Source organism: Stenella coeruleoalba (assembly GCF_951394435.1).
Source record: "Stenella coeruleoalba genome assembly, chromosome: 20".
NCBI lineage: Eukaryota > Metazoa > Chordata > Mammalia > Artiodactyla > Delphinidae > Stenella > Stenella coeruleoalba.
The window spans coordinates 55273855-55301175 of record NC_137166.1 but is presented as its reverse complement, the minus strand read 5'-3'; the positions used below and the strand labels follow the sequence as shown (position 1 = coordinate 55301175).

Genomic DNA, 27321 nt, shown 5'->3' with positions numbered 1-27321 from the left:
CCCCTGAATTTGTTAATGAGGTGACTTTTGGAAGCACCTGAGGGTGGGGCTGGTTGCCAGGAGAACCAACCATGTGATTAGAGGGTTGGAGCTTTCCGTCTCACCACCCTCCCCCCAACCCCAACCACCAGGGAGGGGAGAGGGGCTGGAGGTTGAATCGATCACCAATGGCCGTGATTTAATCAATCTTGCCTATGTATCGAAGCCTCCATAAAACCCCAAACGGAAGGGGTTTAAACGGAGAGCTTCCGGGCTGGTGAACACGTGGAGATTTGGGGAGGGTGGTGCTACTCAGAGAAGAGAGTATGAAAACTCCGAGCCCCTTCCCATGTAAATACTTTGCGTCTTTTCCATTGAGTGAACTGTAAGGCATCCAGCTGGTGTCCGGAGAATTGCTTGGTGGTACGGGGGAAAAACACATGTGGGAGTGGGTGTCAGAAACATACTACCTCAAACGGCGGAGACAGCTGCCACAGAGGAAGGCCGAATAGACTTCCCACTAAGGCTGGGACTGCTGGAAGCTTCTTTCCAAAGAAGAGAAGGGTCCCAACTCAGAGATCCGACAGTGAGACACGCGCTCTGCAGCACTGTGACTACCGATCCCAGTGACTCCTTAAATAAAACCTCTTCCCACACACGTTTTGCCAGGTGCCTGGAGGGTTTTTTTTAATAACTGAAGAGACTAACAAGACTGAGGGTGAGATGACTGTTACAGGCTGAGTTTTTCCTCCAACATATTATTATGAAAATGTTTCAGACACACAGAGAAGTTGACAGAATGTCACAGTGACTGCCCACATACACACTACCTGGGTTCAACCATTGACATTCTACTCTGTTTTATCACGTAGCTATCCATCAACCCACTTGGGGTGTTTGGGGTGCCTTTATTATTTTTTTAAATTATTTTTAAAATTTTCCGCTGCATTGGGTCTTCATTGCTGTGCACGGACTTTCTCTAGTTGCGGTGAGCAGGGGCTACTCTTTGTTGCCGGGCGCGGGGTTCTCGTTGCGGTGGCTTCTTTTGTTGCGGAGCACGGGCTCTAGGCGTGCGGGCTTCAGTAGTTGTGGCACGGGCTCAGTAGTTGTGGCACATGGGCTCTAGAGCAGAGGCTCAGTAGTTGTGGCACACGAGCTTAGCCGCTCCGTGGCATGTGGGATCCTCCCGTACCAGGGATCGAACCCATGTCCCGTGCATTGGCAGGCGGATTCTCAACCACTGCGCCACCAGGGAAGTCCCTGGGGTGCCTTTAAAAGTCAGTTGCAGGGACTTCCCTGGTGGCGCAGTGGTTAAGAATCTGTCTGCCAATGCAGGGAACGTGGGTTCGAGCCCTGGTCTAGGAGGATCCCCCATGCCACGGAGCAGCTAGGCCCGTGCGCCACACTACTGAGCCTGCGCTCTAGAGCCCGTGCTCTGCAACAAGAGAAGCTACCGCAATGAAAAGCCCACGCACCACAACGAAGAGTAGCCCCCGCTCGCCGCAACTAGAGAAAGCCCACACACAGCAATGAAGTCCCAACACAGCCAAAAAATAAATTAAATAAAGTCAGTTGCAGACTTCAGTATGCTTCCGCCTGAATATTTCAGCAAGTGCATCATTACCTAGAGTTCAAACTTCATGTTCCTTCTTTTTTGTTGTGTGTTAAAATGTGGGTTCAGTGAAATGAAATGGACACATTTAAATGTACTAGGAGCTGTGTTTTGACAGATGCCCAAACCACTATCAAGATATAAAATACAGTCACTGTCCCTGAAAAATGGTGGGTGCAGGGGCTGGGGGCTGGGGGGATGGGGAATTGGTGTGTAGTAGGAACAGAGTCTCAGTTTTACAAGTTGAAAAAGTTCTATGGAAGGTGGCGACGGTTGTACACTGTGAGTGTATTTGGTGCCACTGAACTCACTTAAAAATGGCTAAAATGGAAATTTAATGTTATGTACATTTTTACCACATTTTAAAAACGAAAAATTAAAATTGAATAAAAACAAACTGAAGTGGGGATCATTAACTTCATTTTGCAGCTAAGAACACTGAGGCCAGATCAGGGGTGTGAGTGCCATGGGACTGCAGGCCTATACAGTGAGGGATTTGGGATTTGAACCCACATGTGTGTCCCTCTGAGTTCATCCGTTTTCTTTCTCCAGCCAGTTTTCCATCCTCTTGTGCAAACATTCCCAGCAGTTGTACTGATAATAGCAGACGTAGTGGCAGTTGTAATAGTAAAAGGAAAAATGATAACCGAAATGCGTTCCATCCACTCACCAGATTCTTACTCAGCCGTAAAGCAAAGACGAGCCGATACATTCCACCCTGTGGATGAACCTCGAAATGTGACTCTGAGTGAAAGAGCCACACATAGAAGGTCACCCACTGTATGGTTCCATTTCTAGGAAATGTCCAGAACAGGCAAATCCAGAGAGACAGAAAGCAGATGAGTGCTTGCCTGGGGCTGTGGGGAGGGGAACGGGAGTGTCTGCTAACAGGTACGGGGCTTCCTTTGGGGTGATGAATATTTTCCGGAACTAGATAGAGCGATGGTTGCGCTGCTTGGGGAACGTGCTAAATGTCATTGAATTGCGTGCTTTAAAATCATTAAATTACTTTTTAATTTATTTTTTTCAAAACTTTTTATTGAAGTATAGTTGACTTACAGTGTTTTCTTAGTTTCAGGTGTACAGCAAAGTGACATATATATATATCCATATATATACTTTTTCAGATTCTTTTCCATTATGGTTTATTACGGGATATAAAATATAGTTTCCTGTGCTATACGGTAGGTCCTTGTTGATCTATTTTATATATAGTAGTGTTTTTCTGTCCATCTCAAACTCCTAATTTATCCCTCTCCCTCTCCTTTCCCCTTTGGTAACCAGAAGTTTGTTTTCTATGTCTGTGAGTCTGTATCTGTTTTGTAAATAAGTTCGTTTGTACAGTTTCTTAGATTCCACATATAAGTAATAAAATGTTTGTCTTTCTCTGGCTTACTTCACTTAGTATGATGATCTGTAGGTCCATCCATGTTGCTGCCAGTGGCATTATTTCGTTCTTTTCTGTGGCCGAGGAGTATCCCGTGGCACGTGTGTGTGTGTGTGTGCGTGCGCGCACGCGCGCGCATGCGCGTACCACGTCTTCTTTATCCATTCATCTGTCAAAGGATGCCTAGGTTGCTTCCATGTCTTGGCTATTATAAATAGTGCTGCTATGAACATTGGGTGCATGTATCTTTTCAAATTAGAGTTTTCATCTTTTCTGGATCTATGCCCAAGAGTGGGATTGCTGGATCATATGGTAATTCTATTTTTAGCTTCTTAAGGAATCTCCATACTGTTCTCCATAGTGGCTGCACCAACTTACATTCCCACCAACAGTGTAGGAGGGTTCCCTTTTCTCCACACCCTCTCCAGCATTTTTAAATGGTTAATTTGATGTGAATTTCCTCTCGATAAAAAAATAACAGCTAATGGGCTTCCCTGGTAGCACAGTGGTTGAGAGTCCGCCTGCCGAGGCAGGGTACACGGGTTCGTGCCCCGGTCCGGGAAGATCTCACATGCCGCGGAGCGGCTGTGCCCGTGAACCATGGCCGCTGAGCCTGCGCGTCCAGAGCCTGTGCTCCGCAACGGGAGAGGCCACAACAGTGAGAGGCCCACGTACCACAAAAAAACAAAAACACAACAAACAAGCAAAAACCCAGCCTAGCTGTAAAGTTACGGAGAGCTGGAGAGTCATTTTTTGTGAAGGTGCACAGACCTTCTCGGGACTTCCCTGGCGGTCCAGTGGTTAAGACTGTGCTTCCACTGCAGGGGGCCCGGGTTCGATCACTGGTCGGGGAACTAAGATCCCGCATGCCTCGCGGTTTGGCCAAAAATAAATAAATAATTTTTAAAATGAAAAAAATAAAAACCTTCTCAAAGGAGAGCATAAAAGAATGTTAAAAGCGGGAATAAGAAAAGCCTGGGAGGTGTTGAAAACAACCGTTACCTTGATTGTGGTGATGGTATCACAGTGTTTGCATTTGTCCAAAGTCATCAAATAGTATACATTAAATATATGCAGTTCTGTGTATATCAATACTTATACCTCAATAAAGCTGGGGGTTTTTTTAAAGGGAATTTCCCCCATCTCTCCCCTTTGATTGAGGTCCCAGTGGGAAAGTGCCTAGGTGATAAATGTCTGCCTGTTCTAAAGAGAAGCTTCAGACATGCAGAGGTCTAGAGTGGCACAATTACCCCATCACCCGTCTTGAGGTAAGGGACTCATAAGAGGGTGGGGTTCTTGCAAACGTACTTTGCAGAAGAGAGCGGGCGTTCCTTTCTTGTAGGGTGCTGTGGACTGAATGTGCTCCCACCCCTCAACCCCCAAATCACATGTTGAAGCCCTGACTCCCAATGTACCATTGTATTAGGAGGTGGGGCCTTTGGGAGGTGATTAAGTCATGAGGGTGGAGCCCTCACGTGGGGATTAGTGACCTGGTAGGAAGAGGAAAGCACGCCAGAGTGCCCCCCACCCTGTGTCTCTGTCTCTGACTCTGTCTCCCTCGTGAGGACACAGCTAGAAGGGCAGTCAACTGCAAGCCAGGAGGAGACAGTGCCCCCTGACCTTGGAACCTGTGAGCATGGCAAACCATCTTGCTGAGACAGTAGCCTTCCGATCCTCTGGCCTCACCGTGCCTGAATAATAATGAAGTCTATTATTCTAAGACATCTCAGAACCTCCATGGGACAGAGCTGGAGCATGGTGGAACAGGACAGGATCCCCCGAATTTGGGGCTACGGGGCTGGGGTGTGGGGAGGTGAAGCTGGGCAGCTGGCGGGAACCTCCCCTGCTGGCACACCCAGCACGCACAGCAGAAGCAGGTTTGCCTGCCACTGAGAACACCCCAGAGGACTGCCAGAGGGGGAGAAGGCCCCGGGGGATGGGGCGCGTGTATCCTGAAGAAGAGAAGGGGCCAGGAGGGTCACGGTAGGACAAGGGCTGAGCGAGTACAGCACAGACGGGGGGTGACTTCAGGTGGTACCGTGATAGGTAAACGCCCACTGCAGAATCTGGCGTGATCCAAGTTACTTTCCCTTCATGTCAAGATCTGCTGCAGGCGTTCCTGGACGGGCGGACCCTGCATCCCACGCAGGACCCTGCTGCGGGGGGAGGGGGGCAGCGGGAGAGGCAGGCCACACCTGGAAATAAGTGATGCCCGTCATCTCTGTGGATACTGCAACGGCCAGAAGCAATCATGCCCACCAGGGAGATAAATGCCAGTACCTGGTGGGAAAGGATACACGGAATGGATGTGATGCTCACCGCCACGTCAGGACGGTCCGCCGCAGGATGCAAACAATCTTACGTAACATCCGCTTCAGTCAATATCACTGGGCAACCGCAAAACACCCACTCTCTCCATAGATGATGACTTGTCTCTTTGTCTGGTACCCCTTTATCTTCACTTTCTGTAGAAAAGATTTTTTTTTGTTAATGTCAATTTTTAAAAATTGAAGTATAGTTGATTTACAATATTGTGTTACTCTCGGGTGTACAGCAAAGCGATTCAGTTATATATATTTATTGAGATTATATTCCATTATAGGTTATTATAAGATAATGACTATAGTTCCCTGCGCTATACAGTAACTCCTTGTTGCTTATCTATTTTATGCATAGTAGTTTGTATCTGTTAATCCCATAGTCCTAACTTATCCCTCCCTGCCCCTCTCTTTCTACTTTGGTCACCATAAATTTGTTTTCTATGTCTGTGAGTCTGTCTCTGTTTTGTATATAGATTCACTTGTATTATTTTTTAGATTCCACATATAAGTGATATCATGTAATATTTCTCTTTCTCTGACTTACTTCACTTAGTATGATATTCTCTAGGTCCATCCACGTTGCTGCAAATGGCATTATTTCATTACTTTTTATGGCTGAGTAATATTCTGTTATATGTATATACCACATCTTTTTAAACCAATCCTCTGTTGATGGGCACTTGGGTTGTTTCCATGTCCTGGCTATTGTAAATAGTGCTGCTATGAACACTGAGGTGCAGGTATCTTTTCAACTGAGAGTTTTCATCTTTTCTGGATCTATGCCCAGGAATGGGATTGCCGGCTCATATGGCAACTCTGTTTTTAGTTTTTTGAGGAACCTCCATACTGATTTCCATAGTGGCTGCACCAATTTACATTCCCACTCACAGTGTAGGAGGGTTCCCTTTTCTCCACACCCTCTCCAGCATTTGTTATCTGTAGACTTTTTGATGATGGCCATTCTGACCGGTGTGAGGTGAAACCTCCTTGTGGTTTTGATTTGCTTTCTCTAATAATTAGCGATGTTGAGCATCTTTTCATGCACCTGTTGACCACCCGTATGTCTTCTTTGGAGGAATGTCTATTTAGTTGTTTTGCCCATTTTTGGATTGGTTTTTTGTTTAATATTGAGTTGTATGAGCTGTTTGTAGATAAGATTTCTTGAGACACCCAACCACAGAGTTGCCTCTGCTCCCTGACAACACCCAAATCCAGGGCAAGCTCTCTTCCTTTGACCCTGCTCAAAATGACCCAATGAATCTAAAGCCAATGATAGCATCTTTCTAACACCCTCTGTATCGCTTTCTCATGCTGCCATGACAAAGCGCCACAGACTGGGGGGTGTCAACAACAGAAATTTATTTTCTCGCAGTCATGGAGGCTGGAAGTCCGAGATCAAGGTGTCGGCAGGTTTGGTTTCTTCTGAAACGTCTCTCCTTGGCCTGGTTGCTTTCTTGCCGTGTCCTCACGTGGTTGTCCTTCTGTCATGTCTGTCATGTCTGATCTCCTCTTCTTATGAGGGCTGCAGTCATATTTGATCCGGACTCCCCCTAATAACCTCATGTTAACTTAATAACCTTGTCAAAGGCCCCATCTCCAAACATAGTCACATCTGAGACACTGGGGGTGGGAATTTCAACAGATGAATTTAGGGGGACCCAGTACAGCCCGTAGCACCCTGTTGCTTGGTCTGTGTTACGTCTCACCCCAGGATGTGTGTTCTCTCCCACTGTGATGAGTACTAAACCCAGTTTGTTCAACTGCAGGTATGTTCCTGGTGGTCTTGGGCTAAGCAGTAATTTGCTGCTGAAGAAGGGAAGCAGGAATTCTGGGTGGACCTGAGGGAAGGAGGAAGCGGGGCGGGGGGGGGGGGCTTCCCAAGGATTCCCATGAGACAAAGAGCTATCAGACGGGCACAGCTTGGGAAGGAGAAGAAAGAAAGGCGTGTGTATCTCAGAGGCAGGAAAAGAGAAGGTGAGCGGGCAAACCAACCATGGGTCACCTCCTCCCTTAGTCTGTGGGGTCTTAGGTCAAGCCTCCGCCTGGAAACAGATGGATGTTTTGATATTAAGTTAGGCTGCACTGTTGACCCCCTGAAATTGGGACAGTTGGAAAACCCCCAGATGGCAAGAAAATCGAGAAGATCTGCTCCTGATATAGCCACGGAGGAGGGAAAGGGGGCTCAGACAGATGGAGTGTGCAGGCAGGGTGAGAACGAATGAAGCTGTCTCCTGTTCGTACCCGTGAGCCTAGACTTTTTTTTTTTTTTTTTTTACTCTTTATCATTTTTAAAAAATGGATTGCTTTTTTTTAAATAAAATTTTTAATTTAGAATAGTTTCACATTTACAGAAGAGTTGCAAGGATGGTACAGAGAGTTCCTCTACACCCCTGGCCCCATTTCCCCTGCCGCTAACATCTTAGATTGCTCTGGTGCCTTCCTCACAGCTGATGAACCTAGATTGATGCCCTGTAGTTAACTACAGCCCATATTTTTTTTTTTGTTTTGTCTCTTTTGTTTGTTTGTTTCTTTGCGGTACGCGGGCCTCTCACTGCTGTGGCCTCTCCCGTTGCGGAGCACAGGCTCCGAACGCGCAGGCTCAGCGGCCATGGCTCACGGGCGCAGCCGCTCCGCGGCATGTGGGATCCTCCCGGACCGGGGCACGAACACACGTCCCCTGCATCGGCAGGCGGACTCGCAACCACTGCGCCACCACCCTACAGCCCATATTTTATTCGGAGCTCCTTGGTTTTTACCTGTGTCCTTCTTCTGTTCCAGGACCCCATCGAGGAGGCCACATGACACGTGAGCTCCTGAGGCTCGCCTTGGCTCCGACGGTCCCTCAGCCTTTCCTTGTTTTGGTTGAACCTGACCGTGTTCGAGAGGACGGCTCAGGTATTTTGTAGGATGTGCCTACCTTGGGGTTCGATGGATATTTTTCTCATGATTAGACTGAGGTCCTGGGTTTAGGGGAAGAAAACCACAGAAGTAAATTTCCATTTTCCTCACATCACATCAAGGGTACAGACTAGCAACAAGACTCTGATGCTGACCTTGAACTCCTGGCTGAGGCCGGGCTTGTCGGGTTTCTTGACTACAAAGTTACTTTTTCCCTCGTTTTTGTGCTGTTCCCATGAGAAGGATGTCGTCGTGCTCAGCCCACGCTTAAGGGAGTTATGCTCCCCGCTTGAGGGTGGAGTAGCTACAGAAATTATCTGGAATTCTTCCGCATGGGAAATGTGTCTCTTCTCTCCCATCTCTCACATTATTCACTCAATTATTCATATCATTCTGGACTCATGGTCATTTCTCTTTTTTTAACATCTTTATTGGAGTATAATTGCTTTACAATGGTGTGTTAGTTTCTGCTGTATAACAAAGTGAATCAGCTATACGTATACATATATCCCCATATCCCCTCCCTCTTGCGTCTCCCTCCCACCCTCCCTATCCCCCCCTCTAGGTGGTCACAAAGCACCGAGCTGATCTCCCTGTGCTATGCGGCTGCTTCCCACTAGCTATCGATTTTACATTTGGTAGTGTAGCTATGTCCATGCCACTCTCTCACTTTGTCCCAGCTTACCCTTCCCACTCCCTGTGTCCTCAAGTCCATTCTCTACATCTGCGTCTTTATTTCTGTCCTGCCCCTAGGTTCATCAGAACCATTTTTTTTTTTTAGATTCCATATATATGTGTTAGCATACGGTATTTGTTTTTCTCTTTCTGACTTACTTCACTCTGTGTGACAGACTCTAGGTCCATCCACCTCACTACAAATAACTCAATTTCGTTTCTTTTTATGGCTGAGTAATATTCCATTGTATATATGTGCCACATCTTCTTTATCCATTCATCTGTTGATGGACACTTAGGTTGCTTCCATGTCCTGGCTATTGTAAATAGAGCTGCAATGAACATTGTGGTACATGACTCTTTTTGAATTATGGTTTTCTCAGGGTATATGCCCAGTAGTGGAATTGCTGGGTCATATGGTAGTTCTATTTTTAGTTTTTTAAGGAACTTCCATACTGTTCTCCATAGTGGCTGTATCAATTTACATTCCCACCCACTTTTTTTTATCAACATTTTAGTATGAAAAATTTCAAACAGACAAAAAAGTTGAAAGAATGTTACAGTGAAAAAAACAAATAATCTAATTATAAAATGGTCAAAGGACCTGAATAGACAAGTTTCCAAAGAAGATATTCAGATGGCAAACAGGTACATGAAAAGGTATATATGTATGTTGTGTGTGTATAGATATAGATATATAGATATAGCTATATATATATATATATATATATACACACACACATATACATATATAATCATTAGTGTACACCTTAAACCTACACAGTGTTATATATCAATTATATCTCAATAAAGGTGGAAAAAATGAAGAATATTACAGTGAATACCTAGACACCCACCACCTAGATGCTGCCATTAATATTTTGCTTTATTACATATCTATCCCCCTGTCAATCCACCTTATTTCTTTTTTGATCCATTTCAAAGGAAACTGCAGACACCACTAAATTCCCCCCCATACTTAAGCATGCATATCATTAAATAGAGTTCTCTTTTCCCCCGAGGCAAAATTTGCACAAATCTTAAGTGTACCACAAATGCAGACCTCTTGTACCACAAGTGCCGCCCAAAACCTTATCAAGATACAGAACAATGCCATCACTCCAGAAAGTCCCCTCGGCCCCCTTCCCAGTCAGCCCTGTCCCCACCCTCCCGGAGGCAACTACTGTCTTGATTACTGTTGCCACCATAGATTAGTTTTGTCTGTTCCTGAACATCACCTAAATGGACTCATACCATATATACTCACAATCACCTCGTGAAACTGATGAGTCTCCCAGAATTTACGTCATGGGGAGCACGTGTGAGTTCTTTAGCCAGGACCTGCCCTTGTCTTTTGGCAAGAGGGGCTGGTCAGGAGGCCTTCCTGGAAGAGGCAGCATTGCTTCCTTCCTGCCTCTCTGGGCTGCTCCTTCTCAGCCTCTTTGTGGGCCCATTTCCCTCCGCTTGCCCCTTCCTCGGCAGTGCTGCTCGGCGTCTGGCTAGACCAGAGCTTACAAAACAGCCAGCATCAACCCACGGGCAGGTTTTATTTGGCCCACACAGTATTTTTTCTGTATTTGAATTAGCTTTAACATTTAAAAGCTGAGGGATTTTGCTTTTAAAAATATCCATATTTCTGCCGTCTCTTGGAAATTTGAAACATCTGGCGATGCTGTGTCCCTCTCCCCACATGGCAAGAATTGGCTGAAACAAAATATCAATAGCAACAACCTGTGCTCTGAGCCCTCCCCCACGCTGGGGGTGGGGGTCCTAACGCACCCAAGCCCTGAATTCACACCTGTAAAGTTTGGGATGGTATTGGAACGGTATTCAGTGAAGAACCCTGGAAATGCTCAGGGACCACCCTGGAATAACCATTCATCTTCCCCAGGAGAAGCAGACCCAGGAAACAATAGCAGGAGATCAAGGAGAACAAGCCTCTATCAGACAGCATCTCAGTCTCCCGTTCATCAACATAATCACTGTCATCACCATCCTCGTCATCACCTTCATCATATCATTGTCACCATCCACAGCCCCATAATCTTCATCATTGTCATTACCATCATTATCCCTAGGACCATCACCACCACCGTTATATTCTCCCTAGTAATGAGATGGGCAACTACCCCCCAGCCCTTTCTCACCAATCGGGAGCAAAATATTGGGATGAGATGGGTGGAGCGCTATCTCCCCTTTCTCCCCCCTGCCCATCACATCCCCCCACAAGGGAGGCCATGTGTGTGGGGACGCCAGGTGGCGAAGTCTAGCCCAGCTCCACAGGGGTGGGGGAACCCCTGGGGCAGATTCCTGGGGACCTTAGTTTTGACTTCAGCAGTGACTGGCTGGGTGGTAACGTTGAAGCAGCCAGGTCCCCTCTACTTCCTCCACTACCAGTGCGTTTTCAGTGGGTTCCTGTGAGACTCAGCAGAGGTAGCGGCTGGAAAAACACTTTGTAAACTGTAAAGTCAATGGCAGGGGCAGGTTGATCCTTGTATACATTGAAGTCTTTCTTAATCAGTTTAGAGAGGTTCTTTAACACATGGGAGGCATCCTTATAAAGATGGGAGGGGGTCCCCCAAATAGATGAGCAAGTTCTTGGAGTGGGAAGAACCCTTCTGCACGTGCCAGGGGTCCTTACTGCAGACATGCAGGTGTACTTTCTGGAGTGCTCTATACACAAAGGGACGTTTGGGTCTAGAAGCTGTGTCCTTATACAGATTTTTTTTTTTTTTTAAGTGGGAGAAGCCTTTTAACCCACATGGAGGCGTCCTTTACGGGTGAGAGTACGCTTACATAAGTGAGGGGTTTTTATTGATGCAACTGACCATGATTTGTAACTGATCATTATTTGTAAAATGCTGCGCAAACACTAGCGACCTCTGCACAGACCCGAAGGTTCTTCCTAAAGATAAAGGGCTCGTTATGCTGTAGGGTGATATAACAGTATGAGCGGCCTTCTACTGGATGTCGCTGTTCAGCCGAGCTCCGTTGGGCCGCCTGTGCGAGCAGCGCGGTACCTGCGCGGGGGGCCGCAGGTGGGAGCCGCCGCCACCGAGGGGGCGCGGGGAGCCCGACTCGCGGTACCGCAGTCCCCCCCTCAGCCGCCAGGGGCAGCACCGTCCCTGCCCTGCCCGCGCCTCCCCCCTCCTCCCCCAATCTCCGCCCCCCACCCCCTCCCTCCCCCCCGCTCGCTCCCCTGAGCCCCGCCAGACCCCGCTCAGCCCGCGCCCCGCTCCGCTGCCGAGGCTCCCGCAGCCCCGGCGTCCGCCCCGCTGAGCCCTCCCCCGGGGGCCATGGGGACGCCCCCGGGCTACCGACCTTCGGCTTGGGTGCATCTGCTCCACCAGCTGCCCCGCGCCGACTTCCAGCTCCGCCCGGTGCCCAGCGGTTTCGCGCCCCAAGAACAAGAATACCAGCAGGTGGGCGCGGGCACGGGGTCCTGGGGGCGGGGGTTGGGAGCTGGGTGACAGATTCCTGTGTTCTCTGGGGGTGGGAGCCGGGCCGGGACTTTGGGGTACCTGAGGCAGCGAGAGCCTGGCGTGCCCGTACCTGGTGGTTCCCCTGGGAACCTCCTTAAATGCGGGAGGGCTGGGGCCTGGACCCCTGGATCTCAGAGGAGGGAGGGGACTGGGGGCCCTTGGATTCCCGGGTCTCTGAGAGCTGCGCGGGAAGCTAGGGTCATCAGGGGGGTAGGAGGTCCATCATGTCCTAAAAGACGACCCCTTCCCTCATGGGATCAGGGCAATGCAGTTAAATGCGTCCCAGTTCAGGTGGGACCCAGGAGATACAGAGGAGCTGACATGGTGGAGAGGAAGAAAGCTGGAGGTGCCCTGATTCTGGGACGGGACTGAGACCTGAAATGGGGAAGGGGGTGAGGGGTTTTAGGGCTGGAGCTGGGAAAAACAGGTGGATGCGCTGGGAGAGACTTCCAGCCTGTCCCAGGATGGAAGGGGCAGTCAGGTCGCTGGAGGGGGGGTGAGGATGAGGTTCGGTTTGGGGACTGGAGGATGACAGAAACGGAGCCAGAGGGTGGGGCTGGGTGGGAACTTTAAGGAAACCGGGGTCCCTGGGGAAGGGGGCCCAGCCTGGGTCAGCTCCAATAGGGGCGAAAGAACTGTCCCCTGACCCAGTTTAATTCAAGTCCTTGACTTTGAGATTAATGAGCAAGGCTTGGCGGAGCTGGGGATGGGGTAGGGGGTGGGCAGGATGGTGGAGCCCTGGGATGGGTCCTGGGCCCTGCCTGTAAGGTCTGAGCCCCTCAGATCTGTCCTGGGGGGCTCCCGGGACAGGGGGCTGGGGATTGGCAAGCTTAGAAGGAGGGGGGTCCCAGGAAAGCAGAGAGGGGGACGTGTGCTGTATTCTGAGCTATTTGGGTCATGGCTGCGCTGAGCCGGCCGTAAGCAGCTCCTCCCGCCGACTCCACGCCGCTCTGTCCCCACCAAACGGGGACTGCCAGCCCCTCTACCACAGCCTGCTGGTTACACAATCCCAGCCTCCAGGGCCAGTCCATGGCCACCTGCTCACGGCCAAGGAGACCTCCCCACACAGATGCCACACGCGGGGTCCCCACCCCAGCCACCGCCAGAGGCACTCAGGGAGGCTCACTCTGCCCCCCCCCCTCAACAACAGTCAGGGTGACAGTGCTGGGACACACACCCCAGGAGGAGACAGCTGGGAAAATAATCAGGGACTGGGTGCCACCGTGCTGGGGACACACACACACAGACACACACTCTCACACATGCATTCACACTCACGCACATATACACACATATACACCCACATACAGATACATGTATACACACCCATATACTCACACATGTATACACACACCCACACCTTCACATTTACACACATATTCTTGCACTCATACAAATGCTCACACACACGCGTCAAGTATACACACATTCACACACTCATATGTTCACATATACACATTCACACATACATTCACACACTACCTTGTTCCCTCTCTCTCTCTCTCTTTCCCCCCCCATACCCCTCTCGCCCCTGCTCTGTCTTCACTCTCCCAGCCTCCCAGTGCCCAGCTCTGAGTTGCACGAGCGTGCACACGCGTGCACACACGCACGCACACAGTGTCACGGAGGCTGTCACGCCCCCTCCCCCTGAGTCCCTGGGTGACAGACTCACACTGCGGTGGGGGTGCAGAGCTCAGCATCAGGGGAGAGGAAGCAAACAGTGAGTGGGGAGGACCAGCGTGGGTGAGGGGGGAGGGAGTAGGAAGCCTACCACCCCCAACCTGGCACACGTCGCCAGGAACAGGTGCCTCCTCCAGACCCCCGATCCCACAGGAGTCTGGGGTCCAGGTCTTGGCATGTCCTTGGGTGGTGCTTCATTCCAACTGCCTGGTCTTGGTGTGGAGGAAACCGAGGCTCAGAGAGGGGAGGGCCCCTGCCAGAGGTCACACAGCCTTTGGAGGGCAGGGCAGAAGTTGAACCCAAGACTTGGGCCTCCCAGTTGGAAGCTCCCTCCAGCCCCGAGTCCCAGAGCCCTGGCTGCCGGCCTGGGAGGGGCTGGGAGTGACGTCTTTCCTCACAAACCTGAAAACCACGGCTTGGGCTCGGCCCCCCAGCTAGCCGGGGTGCCTTCCACCTGCACTGAGATCCCAAAGCCAGAACCTTCAGACACACAGGGAGGGAGCCCGGAGCCCCTCTGATGCCTGATGTCACCCCCTTCCCCAGGCCCTGCTGCTGGTGGTGGCCTTGGCAGGCCTGGGCTTGGGCCTGAGCCTCATTTTCATTGCTGTCTACCTCATCCGCTTCTGCTGCTGCCGGCCCCCAGAGCCGCCCGGGGCCAAGAGCCCTCCGCCGGGGGGAGGCTGCGTCACTTGGAGCTGCATTGCTGCCCTTCTCGTCGGCTGGTAATGGGGCCCCAGGGTGGGTGGACACTGGGGATGGGGCTCCCCAAGCTCTCTATCAGTCAGTCTTCCTGGTGGTGTCCCAGCAGGGGAGAATTGCTCCCATTTGATGGATGGAGAAACCAAGGTCCGAGAGGAAAAGTGACTTCCCAAGGGCAGCCAGCCTGGCAGGATGGTCTAGGGGTTAAATGCTGGGCAGTCAGACTGCCTGGGTTTGGTGGCTCTGCCGTGGAACAGCTGTGTGACCTAGGCGAGTGGTATAGTGTCTCCAGGCCTCGGTTTCCACATCTCTAAAATGGGCACTGTCGTCACACCCACCTCCTGCTTGTGGTGCGATTAAATGAAATGTACAGTGCCTGGTTCACAGCTGGACGCCATAAATGTGAACTAGGGATGTCATTCATTAACTCATTCATTCATTCAGCAACTATTTCCTGAGTACCTACTATGTGCCAGGAAATACTGACTAAGCCAGACATGGTCCCTGCCCTCGTGAAGCTGATGTACCCGGTCAGGGACAGTAAAGGGATATTTACAATCCAGGAGCAGCCCTGAGCTGGTCTAACTCCTTCCCACGGTAACCCTGCTGGATTCAGAGTTGTCACAACCAGTTTTGAAGAGGGAGGCTCAGGGAGAGGCAACCTTTCGAGGCCAGGTGGGCCACGTGGAGATTCAGACCCCAAAGCCCCTAGGAGCCCAGGGACCACCTTCTGGGACACCCTCAGGGGTGGGAGGAGCAGGGCACGTGGGGACGCGCCATTTACCAGGAGCCAGCTCTGGGCGCAGCCCCTCCCCTCAGGGCAGCACCCACTCCTCAGGGCAGATCTGGGCGCTCAGGACTTGCCCCTGACCTGGGGCTTGGGGGCGGGGAGGGCGGCAGCGGCCGGAAAGCGGCTAGTCCCACCCCACCCCCGCCAGCCTGGGCCGCGCCACCGCGGGGAGCGTGGGCGTGTGGAGGTGGAGGTGGGGGAGGGGGCTGGGGGGGTCCCAAGGTGCTTCCTCTTCGCGCTCTCCCGCGTGGAGGGGGGCGGGGAGGTGGACAGAGGCCCTGTGCGGGAGAGGCACGGCCAGCCCCCGTGGCCGGGAAACAAGAGCAGCTTTGTAGCACTGCGAACAATGGGTGCGGGCGCTGGAGCCAGCGCCGTCACATCCCAGGGCAGGGGGCGGGAGCCTGCGCAGCGCGGGGCTGGGAGCTGTGAGGGCGTCGGGGCGTCCGCCGCCCCGCTCCAGGCCTGGCCCCCTCCGCGGAGGGACTCAGTGTGGTGCGGGGGGAGAGGGAGGGGGCCCGTATTCAGGCCCCACAATGGAGCTCTGTGTGCCGGCAACCGAGGGGCGGGGGCGCCCGGCTTCTGGCCCGTTGGGCCCACATTCCCTCGCTTCCCTCCCAGCCGTCCAGAAGCTTGGCTCCTGGGGGTGGGGGGAGACTGGGAGCTCCAGGCTTGGGGTCCCCCAGGAGGCGGGGGAAGGGACGGCTGCATCCTGAAGGGACAGGTGCTGAGGACCCCGGATACTTGGGGAAAGGGTGGAGGGTCTGGGTGCGGGCTGGCAGTCACTAGAGGGGAGGACCTCCCGTCCTGGGGCTGGGCATGGCAGGGTTTCACTCCGGGGAGGTGCGAGTTAAATCTGGGGGCCTGCTCCCCTCCACCTCTCCACCCACCATTAGCATCACAATGACGTCCCTGGGCCGGGGGAGTGAGACCTTCCCGTTACCTTGGCAACTGGTGGGGGCCAGGCTGGAGACGTTCCTTTCCCACGATGGGCCGGACCAATGGGATGGGGTGGGAGATGGGATTGGGTGTGTGAGGAGGGGGGGGGGGGGCGTGGCGGCCCCCAGGGTCCCAGGACCGGTTGTGATTTCCCTTCCCTCCTCCTCTTAGCACTGGCATTGGCATCGGTTTCTATGGCAACAGCGAGACCAGTGATGGGGTGTCCCAGCTCAGCTCTGCACTGCTGCATGCCAACCACACACTCACTGCCATTGACCACCTGGTGAGGGGCCAGGCACTGGCCAGACCCCAGACCCACACCCAGACTGGTTCCCCACACCTGGGCAAAGGGCCCCCTCCCAGGAAAACAGGATCTAAACTCAGAGCCAAGACCCCAGACTCAGAATGTCGGGTTCCAACATGCAGATCTCAGACTGTATGCCCAGCCCCCAACCCTGACTACAGATTAGGGCCTCACACATGGTACCATCAGAACCTCAGCCCAGATCTGGGCTTCCAGACTAAATCACACGCAGCCCCAGCCTTGGACTTCAGCTCACAGCCCAAACCATTCAGAGACCAAACACCAAAACCCAGCCCCTGCCCTCAGGTCAGATCCAGGACAGAGACCTGATCCTTGGCCCGGGTGCAAGGTTAAAGACCTCAGCGCTCAGACCCGGGACTCAGACGAGAAGCCTCACTCTCATCCCCAGCCCCAGGATGCCAGGCCCGGAGCTGAGACCCAGCCTGACCTCAGACCTTAGATTTCATGTCCGGTTGCAACCCTGGAACCCAGACGTGAGACCCCAGACTCAGGAAGGCAGATGCCAGGGTCAGACCTAGGATCCCAGACTTAACCTCAGTCCTGGAGCTCAAGCCACTGACCTCTCCAAGCTCCTGACAGAAGCCACAGAACTGCATGAGCTGGACCGCAGAGCCCCTTCCTTCCCTTCCTCAATCCTCAGATGCCCTAGCGCCCAGATCTCAGATACCCACCCCTGCTCACTCCTACTTCGCCCCCCCAGCCCTGTCGCCCAATCCCTGGCCACCCCAGAGAACGCCCTCCCCCGACTCCAGGCCCACCCCTGTGCGCAGGTGTTGGAGATGGTGGAGAGGTTGGATGAGGCTGTGAGGACAGAGCTGACCACTCTGGAGGAGGTGCTGACGCAGCGCACGGAGCTGGTGGCGGCCACCCGGGGGGCTCGGCGGCAGGCGGAAGCCGTGGCCCAGCAGCTCCAGGGGCTGGCCTTCTGGCAGGGAGTGCCCCTGAGCCCCGTGCAAGTAGCTGAAGATGTGTCCTTTGTGGAGGAGTACAGGTAGGTGACCGCTCTGTCTGCTCCGTGTGGCAGGGAACCCCTGCCTGGGTGATTGTGCCCCCAGGGGACATTGGGGGACATATCTGGGTGTCACAGCTGGGGGAGGGGATGCTACTGGCACCAGGTGGGCAGAGACCAGAGATGCTACTGAATATCCTACAGTGCACAGGACAGCCCCCGACGGCAAAGGATTATCTGTGCTAAGTGTCAGTAAGTGACAGCAGCCCTGGTGTAGAGAGACGGACCAGGTGATGCCGTGCCCACTCAGTATTCATCCGTTTACTCCCTCCCTCAATGTATTCACTCCTTCATTCATTCATCCTTGACTCAGCCATTCATCAAGTCACTCTTGCACTTCACTCATTGAATCTCAGACTAAGTAGTTCACTCCCTCGGTTGTCCAGCTGACGCGTGTATCCATTCAACAGATATTTATTTACACCTTCTGGTGAGAGAGGTGTACCCAAATGGTCAGGACCATGAGCTCTAAAGCCAGACGGCCCTCCCTAACCACGTGATCTTAAATAAGGTACATACCAGCTCTGTGCCTCAGTGTTCCCATCTGGTACCCGTGGGAATAATGGGTAGCAATACCCTCATTGGATCGTGGAGGGTCTGTTGAGTCATTATCTGTCAAGTGCTTACAGGGGCGACCGGCACACATTATATAGGTGTCTGTAAAATATGGTTTTTTTTAAGATAGAGCGGTGAACAATGAATCCTGCCTGTCTCACGGTGGGCGGACCAGTAAGAAATGCATGAATGAGATATTGTCTGTAAGGTGGTGAGTGTTAAGAGCTCTGGAGAAGAGTAGGTGGGAGACGGGAACGGGATGGTCTGGGGACAGAGGATGGCGGTTTTGGGAGTTGGGGGGGGGGGGTCATCCGGGAAGGCCACACTGAGAAGGTAACGTTTGAAGGACATCTGGGACGGCCATCTTTCCCAGCAGCCAACATGACGGAGTGTCCTCATTGCTTCGTCCGCAAGGAATTATTTCTTTTGGTCATCCGACAACTGAGGGTCCCAACCAGACATGGGAGCAGAGACAGGGAAGGCTTGGTCCTGGATTCTGTGCTCCAGGAGGGCAGGCAGACCTGGGCTGAAGCAGTCGGCAATGAGGAACCCCCCTGCAGGGCATCAGACAGGCCTGGGTCCCAGTGAGTTCAAGTTCTGGGTTCTGGCCAAGCTCAGGGGTGCAGGCCCTGGGCCTCAGCCCTGTTTCAGTGGGGGCTGAGGGTAGCTGTGTGGACTACACCTGGGTGAGGCAGACCCATCATTAACAGGAAATAGCCTCTGGATTCACCAATACGAGAGTGCCTGACACTTGGGACTCCTTCAAGAAACATGGCCGGCTTCCTGGAAGGAAATCGGGGCCCCCAGCGGGAGAGCTTCGCTGGGGGGGTTCTTGGTGGCCTAGGGCAGAAGTGCTACCTGCCCCTGACGGAAGTGAAGTGAAGCTGGGACACACGAGCTGGCGGTGGGGACATGGGGAGCAAAGGCCTGGAGGTCAGCTGCAGCCACTGGGTCCAGCTTCTCCTTTCCGGGGACAGCCTGACCCGCCGGCAGTCCGGGAAAGAAGGGCACAGTGAGTCCCCACAGGGGTCTGAGCAGAGGCTGCCACGGAGGGGGGTGGCCGTTCCCTTGCCGCTCTGGCGATGTGGGGATTGCTGAGAGCGCTGCTATTTATTGAGCATCTCCTAAGTGCCAGGCGCTGTGCTGCGGCCTCATGTACATCTTCCTCTGCAACCAGAGTGAACTGACCAGTAGCTAATACTGAATTCTTAAATGACATTAAAAGTTTCCCGATCCGTGTTCAAGCTGCTATTTAAGTGCGTCCGTACTGGCGCTCTTCTCGGTGCTTGTGTGTCTCTACTCCTTAGCCTCACGACAACCCTTGCACGTAGGTGCTGCTGTTCTCCCCGAGTTACTGGCGGGGAAGCCGAGACCCAGGAGGCAAGGTTACTGAGACCGAGTTGCAGGCAGGCAGGAAGTGGAGGGGCTGGCATTGCGACCCAGGCCGTCTGCCTGCAGACACTGAGCCCTTGGGTCGTGCCCTGTGTTGCTGAGTACGTGCCTGGGAATGAGTCCCTCTGCCCTCCAGGCTGGCGTGGAGGGGCTGGGGCCCTGAGAGGAGGGCAGGCAGACTCAGGGCTCATGCGTGGTTCGGTCAGGGTACAGTCCTGGCACCTGTGTTCTAAATGGCTCCAGTGGCCGGCCTCCCAATGCACCCACTTCACAGATGGGCCTGGCTGTGGCCTGGAGACTGGGCATCAGGGAGATCGCGTGTGCAGGCAGAGCCGGGAGAACGGCTGTCACCCTCTGCCGAGTGCCGGTCTGGGAGCCTGGGCCCGTGAAGGCTGGATGTGCTGCTGCAGCCTCAGCCCTGTCGCCCCCTCCCCAGGTGGCTGGCCTACGTTCTCCTGCTGCTCCTGGAGCTGCTGGTCTGCCTCTTCACCCTCCTGGGCCTGGCGAAGCAGAGCAAGTGGCTCGTGATTGTGTAAGTCTGGGGGGCTTCCTGGCACTGAGATCCCACAGCGCTCCTCCGAGAGGGGCCACGGTCCTTCCCAGGTTTCATTCCCTTGTCCCACGAACCTCCATGGAGTTCCTGGGCTGGGGTGGCACATAGAAATCAGGCTCAGAGCTGCCCAGGAAGGGGGCGGGCGGGAAACAGGCTGTCCTCACAGTAAGAAGTGCACCAAAATCCTAGAAAAGCAATGATAGTGATGCTTGTGCTGAGGATTGGGGTGATCACTGACCCTCTCAGTTGCTATGACAACCCTGTGAAGGAGGTGCCTGTCAGATGCCTACTGGAAGATGAGGGCCCTGAGGCAGAAAGCTGTCACGTGGCGTGGCGGAATTAAGGACCACCCTCTTACTTAAAGGTTCATTCTGTATGCCCGATGCTCTTCTGGAACCCTCGCACTAACCCTATGAGGAGGCCCTTTCCTTCTCCCCATATGACAGAAAGGGAGACTGGTGCTCAGAGAGGTTAGGCCACTTGCCCAAGGCTGCACAGCCAGAAAGTGCTGGAGCTGGGATTCCACCTAGGCCAGCCTATTCCACTTGGAGGAGCCTTTGTATCCTCCCTGGCCCTGAGGGGGGCCACGCTTGTGCCTGCCACCATTCCCACACTCCCCCCGGGGTGAGAGGTCCTGCCATCCCATCCAGGCCGCCCTGAAGCTTGAAGATGGTAAAGCACAGTGGGCAGGGCAGGTCTGGGGCTTGGGGCCAGGCCTTCAGTTTGGCTCCCTCCAGGTGCCCTTCTTTCTTGCTGACCACCCTCCAAGGCTGATTCCCCCCCCCCCGAACCCCATCCCCAGAGAAAACCTGGAAGGCAGTTTCAGCCCTGGAGCTGTGTCCACTCCTGGGAGGAGGAGTCTGGGCTTGACCAAGCAATGGGTGAACCTGGGAGCAAGGTCCTGCAGAATTCAGAGCAGGGAGATGGGGCCCAGGGGTGGGCGGTCCGGAGCAAGGCGGGAACAGACGTGGGCTGGATCCGGCCAGCCCCTCACCCCGTATCCTCCCCCAGCAGGGCCAGATGTTCAGTTTGACGTCAGCAGCCTCGGGTCCACACCTCTCCCCCAACAGCTTCTCTGCCCCTAGTTGTTATCCTCTTGGCTCCAGAGGTGGGTGGAGGGTAGGGCTGGGGCTGTGATGGGATTAGGGGTGGGGGAAGGGAAGAGGTGAGGTGGGAGATTAAGAACCCCAGAACCCCCAAGTCCAATCCCTCCTCCTACCGTAGGATGACGGTGATGAGTCTCCTGGTTCTCGTCCTGAGCTGGGGCTCCATGGGCCTGGAGGCAGCTACGGCCGTGGTGAGTGGAGTGGGACAGGCCCTTGGGCTCCAACACTTAAGGGTGCCAAAGGCCCCTAACTCCTGGATCCTGGGGCAGGATGGGAGTAAATGCCTTAGGTCCTGGGAGGAAAGACTTGGGGGCCAGGAACACAGGTTCTGAAGTTTCCAGCCAGTTTCCTAGGTCCTGAGGGACTGGACTTCTGGACACTTGGGTCTGAGGGGGGAGGGGCTGGGGGTCTGGACTCCTGGGTCTGAGGGGGAGGGGCTGGGGGTCTGGACTCCTGGGTGTGAAGGGGGAGGGCTGGGGGTCTGGACTCCTGGGTCTGAGGGGGGGGGGCTAGAGGGCCTGGATCCTGGGTCTGAGGGGGGAGGGGCCGGGGGCCTGGATCCTGGGTCTGAGGGAGGAGGGGCTGGGGGTCTGGACTCCTGGGTCTGAGGGAGGAGGGGCCGGGGGCCTGGACCCCTGGGTTTGAGGGAGGAGGGGCTGGGGGTCTGGACTCCTGGGTCTGAGGGGGGAGGGGCCGGGGGTCTGGACTCCTGGGTCTGAGGGGGGAGGGGCCGGGGGTCTGGACTCCTGGGTCTGAGTGGGGGGCTAGAGTGCCCTCAATTCTGTGGGAGTGTGGAATGGGGGCGGTTTCTGTTCTGAGCCCCCTTTCCTGCTGCCCCTCTCAGGGCCTCAGCGACTTCTGCTCCAGCCCGGACACCTACATCCTGAACCTGACCCGGGAGGAGACTGGCCTTGGCTCAGGTGATCGCATCTCCAGGCGCACGCCCTGCGTCCTCGGGCCTCTCTGCGTGGTCCTCCTGGGATGGGGGGAGGGTGCGCAGCCGGCTGCCAGGCCCTGCCCAGTTCTGCAGAAGCTCTCGGCACCTCCCCTGGTGCCTGGAACAGAGGGAGGGATAAGGATGATGGAGTCAGGAGAAAGGGGTCCTCAGGCTGGAGCTGAGGGATGGGAGGATTTGGCCACTTGGAGAAAACGGGGGGAGCACAGTTGAGTCAAGGGGAGGGTGGCAGAAGCAGGGGCTCCCCGGGAGTGTGTAGGTCAGCATGTTTCTGGCTGTGGCTGGAGCAGAAGGGATTAGGGGCTGGGAGGGCTGCCAGTCTCAGAATGCGAGGTCATTGGGACCACAGGAGGGTCCTGAGCTGGGAGGGATGGAAAGTGTGGCCTTGTCCCCTCCCGCCTTTCCCCAGGGAGGCCCCGGGGCTCAGGCTCACAGCCTCCCCCCTCTTCCCCTCTTCCCTTGCCGCTTCAGACATCCTGAACTATTATTTCCTCTGCAACCAGGCCGTCTCCAACCCCTTTCAACAGGTTAGGGCTGCGGGCAAGGGAACCGGGTGGAGGAGGGTGCGGCTGGGGCCTAGGCTTAGGGATGCTGGGGGAGGATGAAGGCGCCAAGTGGGCTGGGGGTGTCAACCGCTGGGTCCTCCTCCCTCCTTCTGGCTTCCCGCAGAGGCTGACTGTGTCCCAGCGAGCTCTGGCCAACATCCACTCCCAGCTGCAGGGGCTGGAGCGAGAAGCTGTCCCCCAGTTCCCTTCTGCTCAGGTCGGCGGGGCCGGGTGCTCCTTCTGCACCCCGACTCCCAGGGGAAGGAGGGGAGGGAACCTGGGTGTGTGGGCGGAGCCTTAGAAAAGGGGCGGTGCGGTGGCTGTGGGCGGGGGTCCGCAGAAAGGGGCGGGGCGGAAGCTGTGGGTGGGGCCCTGGCTCTGTGAGCCCACAGAAAGGGGCGGGGCCTGAAGAGATGGGCGGAGCCTGAAGAGTTCCTGAGATAACAACCCCCTGCCACCGCAGAAGCCTCTGCTGTCCTTGGAGGAGACGCTGAATGTGACAGAAGGAAACTTCCACCAGTTGGTGGCACTGCTGCACTGTCGTGGCCTGCACAAGGTGACCCCTGTCGCCCTCCCCGAATTCTTCTCGCAGGGGAGCCTCTGCCTAGACCCAGAAACCTAGGAATATCCTTTCTGCTTCCTGTTCGTTCCTCCAGCAAGTTCTGCCGGCCCTTCTGAAGCCCGTCTGGGCTCTGAGCACAGCTCACGCTGTCACCGCTGCTCCCGGCCCCAGGGCCTCTTCCCTGTTTCCTGCTTGCCTGCCCCCATCTGTCCTCCGCACAGCAGCCAACAGCCCAGTGAGGCTTTTAAGCACAATCTGATCTTCTTCCTGCGCGTAAAACCCGCAGTTACCCCTGCAGGCGGATTAAGGTCCTGGCTTCTCCCTAGCCCGCACCCCTTGCCCCAGCAGCCTTGCGGGTCTCCCAGACAGCAGTCCCCCACCTCCCATCGGCCGGGTTCCTTCCTGCTGGTGCTATCCTGCTGTCGGGACCCCAGTACTGCTTTCCAAACCCCCTCTCTCATTAGCTCATTGTGGTCTGAAGCGACCTTCTGGGGCCTGGTTGCTGAAGTTTCCCCGGTACTTGGAGCAATGCCTGGCACAGAGCAGGCCCTCGGCCAGCCCCTGCTGAATGACTTATGGCTGGCCATTCAGGAAATGGTGCTTCTGCCGATTTCCGGGGATGCCAGTAATGTCAGCCAGTGTTTACTGAGTGTGCGTTATGTGCAGGGGGCATTTCTATACCAGCTGTTCTTCTAAGCCTTATTCTCAGTGTTGTTCTAAGCCAGCGATTTTGCCCCAGGAGGTGGTGGCAATGTGTGGAGACATGTTTGGGTGTCACGGCTGGGGGAGGGGGTGCTACTGGCATCTCGTGGCTGGAGGCCAGGGCTGCTGCTCAGGGACCTGCAGTGCAGAGGCACCACCCGCTGCCACCCCGTTCAGCACACACACAGTGATCTGCCCCAATGTCAGACGTGTCCAGGTTGAGACGCCCGGCACTCAACCAAGGCTGAGCTGCTGTGGCGTCTGGGTGTGGGGGGGGTGGAGGGAGGGTTCTCGGTGATGGAGAGGAAGCCGCAACTTGGGTTCCTGCTCGCAGGTGTGATAATGACAATGACCACAGCGCCTACCGTGTGCTGAGCGCTTTCTGCGTGCCAGGCCCTGTGCTGAGCACAGGCGACAGGGGAGGAAACTGAGGGACTTATTCAACGTTGCAGAGCCAGGTGCACGGCCTGAGCCGTGTGCATTGCCCGCTGACGCCCTCTCCCCCCCGCCCCAGGATTATGGCGCAGCCCTGCGGGGCCTGTGTGAGGACGCCCTAGAAGGCCTGCTCTACCTGCTGCTCTTCTCCCTCCTGTCTGCGGGGGCCCTGGCCACCGCCCTCTGCAGCCTGCCCCGCGCCTGGGCCCTCTTCCCACCCAGGTCAGGAGGGGAGGGGGGCAGGGTCTTGGCGGAGGGGATGGGGGAGAACCATTGAGCCACTGTTAGGGGGCAGCCTCCTGATGGACCCCCATCCTGTTTCTCTGCCACTCCCCCCCTTGCACCCCAGTGACGACTATGATGACACAGATGATGACGACCCTTTCAACCCTCAGGTATTGGACCCCTGGGTCTGAGGGAGGAGGGGCTGGGGATCTGGACCCCTGGGTCTGAGGGATGAGGGGCTGGGGGCCTGGACTCCTGGGTCTGAGGAAGGAGGGGCCGAGGACCTGGACTCCTGGGTCTGAGGGAGGAGGGGCCGGGGGCCTGGACTCCTGGGTCTGAGGAAGGAGGGGCTGAGGACCTGGACACCTGGGTCTGAGGGGGGAGGGGCCGGGGGCCTGGACCCCTGGGTCTGAGGGAGGAGGGGCTGGGGGCCTGGACTCCTGGGTCTGAGGGAGGCGGGGCTGGGGGCCTGGACTCCTGGGTCTGAGGGAGGCGGGGCTGGGGGCCTGGACTCCTGGGTCTGAGGGAGGAGGTGCTGGGGGCCTGGACTCCTGGGTTTGAGGGGGGAGGGGCTGGGTCCTGGACCCCTGGGTCTGAGGGCCCACACTACAAAGCCAGATTCCCTAGTCATGCCCTCTCTCGCCCCACATCTCCCTGGCAGGAATCCAAGCGCTTCGTGCAGTGGCAGTCATCTATCTGAGCCCTTTCTCCATGCCAGACTGGAGCCTGTTCCCCATCTCCGGTGAGCATCTAGAGTGACACCCCAGCTCCCAAAGCCAGCCTCTGCCCTCCCTCCTTCCCTCCCTGTGGGCTCCGGGGTGGCCCTTCTGCCTGCATCTGGTCCGATCTTTGTCTCTCTCTGCAGTTCCTTCCCCAGCTGCCGGAGAAGACCCCACTAACCCAGCCTCACTGGGCTCCTACCACTAACAATGCCCTGGCTACGGACACCTTAAACAGGACTGCCTTCCCGCCTGCCCTGCCCCCTCTATGTGTCCTTAGCCCTGGAAGTAAGCCGAGGGGGTAGGCCAGGGCCCTGAGCTGGCCGGGGAGCGGGCAGACAGCCAGACCCACAGCCTCTCAGCCCTGAAGGGATATGAGTGCCCCCGCCCTACCACACCCCAGTGGGCTTAGGGCCCCTGATCTCCACTTGCGGCACCAACTTGGGAAAGGGTTGATTTGAAATAAAAGGGACGACTTTATTTTACAAGCAGCTGGGTCCTTTTTTCTCCCCTCCGCCAATCTGGCCTTGTGGTTGGGGGGTGGAGATTCTCTTCACCTCTGCTCTCGCCCTGCCTCCTGGCCGCCAGGTGTTTCTCTCCTGTCCAGGCTCTGCAGCAGTTCCAAAGGGATTGTTCTTTAAAAAAAAAAAAATCCCCCCCACCGCTGATCTAAAAGCAGCACACATGTCCCGACGCAGGAGGAGACGCATATCCCTGGAACAGAAGAGACAGCCTAGAAATAGATCTCCGTGTGTGTGTACATGTGACAGAAGACAGATTTCAAGTCAGGGTGAAAAGGACTGGTTTCGAAGGAATGCTGACATGATTAGCTCTCCAGCTGGAAGAAAACAGTCTACATACAATATGGGTGGAAAACCTAAATGTAGACAAGGGACAGAAGTATTTCAAGGGAAAAGAGGAGACTTTTGTATATTGTATATCTCGGTTGGAGGGGGAGGATTTTCAGCAAGGTATCCCAAAGACGGAAAGGAAGAGATAACTTATTTGACAACTTGTGGAGTGAAAAAAATACCGTAAAGTCAAGAGGCAAATTGACAGTCTGGGGAAAACAGTTTGTTTTTCTAACAACACACATGGCAAAGAAATAGATAATTCTTAACATATATGTATAATCTGCAAAGCTTCTACAAACCATGAAAAAGATGACCCAACTTGAAAATAAGCAACTAAGATGAACATTCAGTGAAGTGAAAATCCCAATGCCAGTGAACAGACTAAAGGGCATTCAAACTCTAATAATTAGGAAGTGCACCGTGAAACAAGCAGAAACTTTGTTTTCACCACCCAGTGAAAAAGAATTATTATGAAATTAAAATGATAAGATTATCATAAAAGGAAAGGAGGGCTCACGTCCCATGCTGGGAAGGATGTGTCAGAACGGCTCATGCACCACTCCTGAGGCTCTGAGCTGCAGTCCAATGAAAAAAATAGTCTGCTCACATGTGATAGACCCTTTGACCCGACAGTCCTACTTTTGGGAATCAACTTATGGAAATAAAGTAGAGACACGTAAGGATATATTTTAGGCGCCATTTGCTGCAACGATACTTCGATCAGCTAAACTCTGGAAACTAAAGTCCATAGAAAGAGGACGAGCCCAGTAAACTGCTGTACATCAGGGGTCTCGGAACGTGACAGCTCTCGGCTGGGTTTGGAATCTTGGGAGAAAGCCTGAGAGGAGAGATTTGAGGTGGGAGTGACAGACAATGGCTGCAGAGTGGGCAAACGCAGAGCAGGATCCCTGTGGTTAAGAGCCCA

At 54.5% G+C, this 27321-nt stretch overlaps 2 protein-coding genes across 8 annotated transcripts in view; both read left to right on the top strand.

Annotated features, from left to right (window-relative positions):
* Window positions 1-11922, top strand: part of NLRP7 (NLR family pyrin domain containing 7) — a 182347-nt gene extending 170425 nt beyond the window's left edge. For 2 of the 4 annotated variants that reach the window (XM_079906897.1, XM_079906906.1), the window contains 2 exons: window positions 8078-8194; window positions 11612-11863. The gene's annotated coding sequence lies outside the window, so the exon portion shown is untranslated. Of the gene's footprint in view, window positions 1-8077; window positions 8195-11611 lie in introns of all 4 variants that reach the window. The other 2 variants (XM_079906907.1, XM_079906899.1) reach the window with 2 other exon arrangements.
* A 163-nt stretch (window positions 11923-12085) lies between these two features.
* On the top strand, window positions 12086-26089 carry TTYH1 (tweety family member 1). 4 transcript variants are annotated; one of them, XM_079906932.1, is made up of 14 exons: window positions 12086-12294; window positions 14578-14756; window positions 16631-16742; window positions 17537-17775; window positions 20177-20272; window positions 21518-21590; window positions 22244-22319; window positions 22826-22881; window positions 23024-23116; window positions 23363-23455; window positions 24678-24820; window positions 24948-24993; window positions 25485-25565; window positions 25689-26087. In XM_079906932.1, the coding sequence occupies exons 1-13, from the start codon at window positions 12169-12171 to the stop codon at window positions 25521-25523; spliced, it is 1371 nt and encodes a 456-aa protein (XP_079763058.1). In that variant the 5' UTR covers window positions 12086-12168; the 3' UTR covers window positions 25524-25565; window positions 25689-26087. The 4 variants fall into 4 exon arrangements, with proteins under 4 accessions (XP_079763058.1, XP_079763059.1, XP_079763056.1 ...); XM_079906933.1 differs by having other exon boundaries at window positions 17555-17775; window positions 25689-26083; XM_079906930.1 differs by lacking the exon at window positions 24948-24993 and having other exon boundaries at window positions 25689-26089.
* The last annotated feature ends 1232 nt before the right edge of the window (window positions 26090-27321 follow it).

Excerpts from the sequence above, each read along its gene's own strand:
- TTYH1 (XM_079906930.1), top strand. The coding sequence starts at position 12,169 with ATGGGGACGCCCCCGGGCTACCGACCTTCGGCTTGGGTGCATCTGCTC. Across the intron at positions 14,757-16,630 it reads GCTGCCCTTCTCGTCGGCTG|CACTGGCATTGGCATCGGTT; the intron begins GTAATGGGGCCC and ends TCCTCCTCTTAG. Across the intron at positions 20,273-21,517 it reads AGCAAGTGGCTCGTGATTGT|GATGACGGTGATGAGTCTCC; the intron begins GTAAGTCTGGGG and ends CTCCTACCGTAG.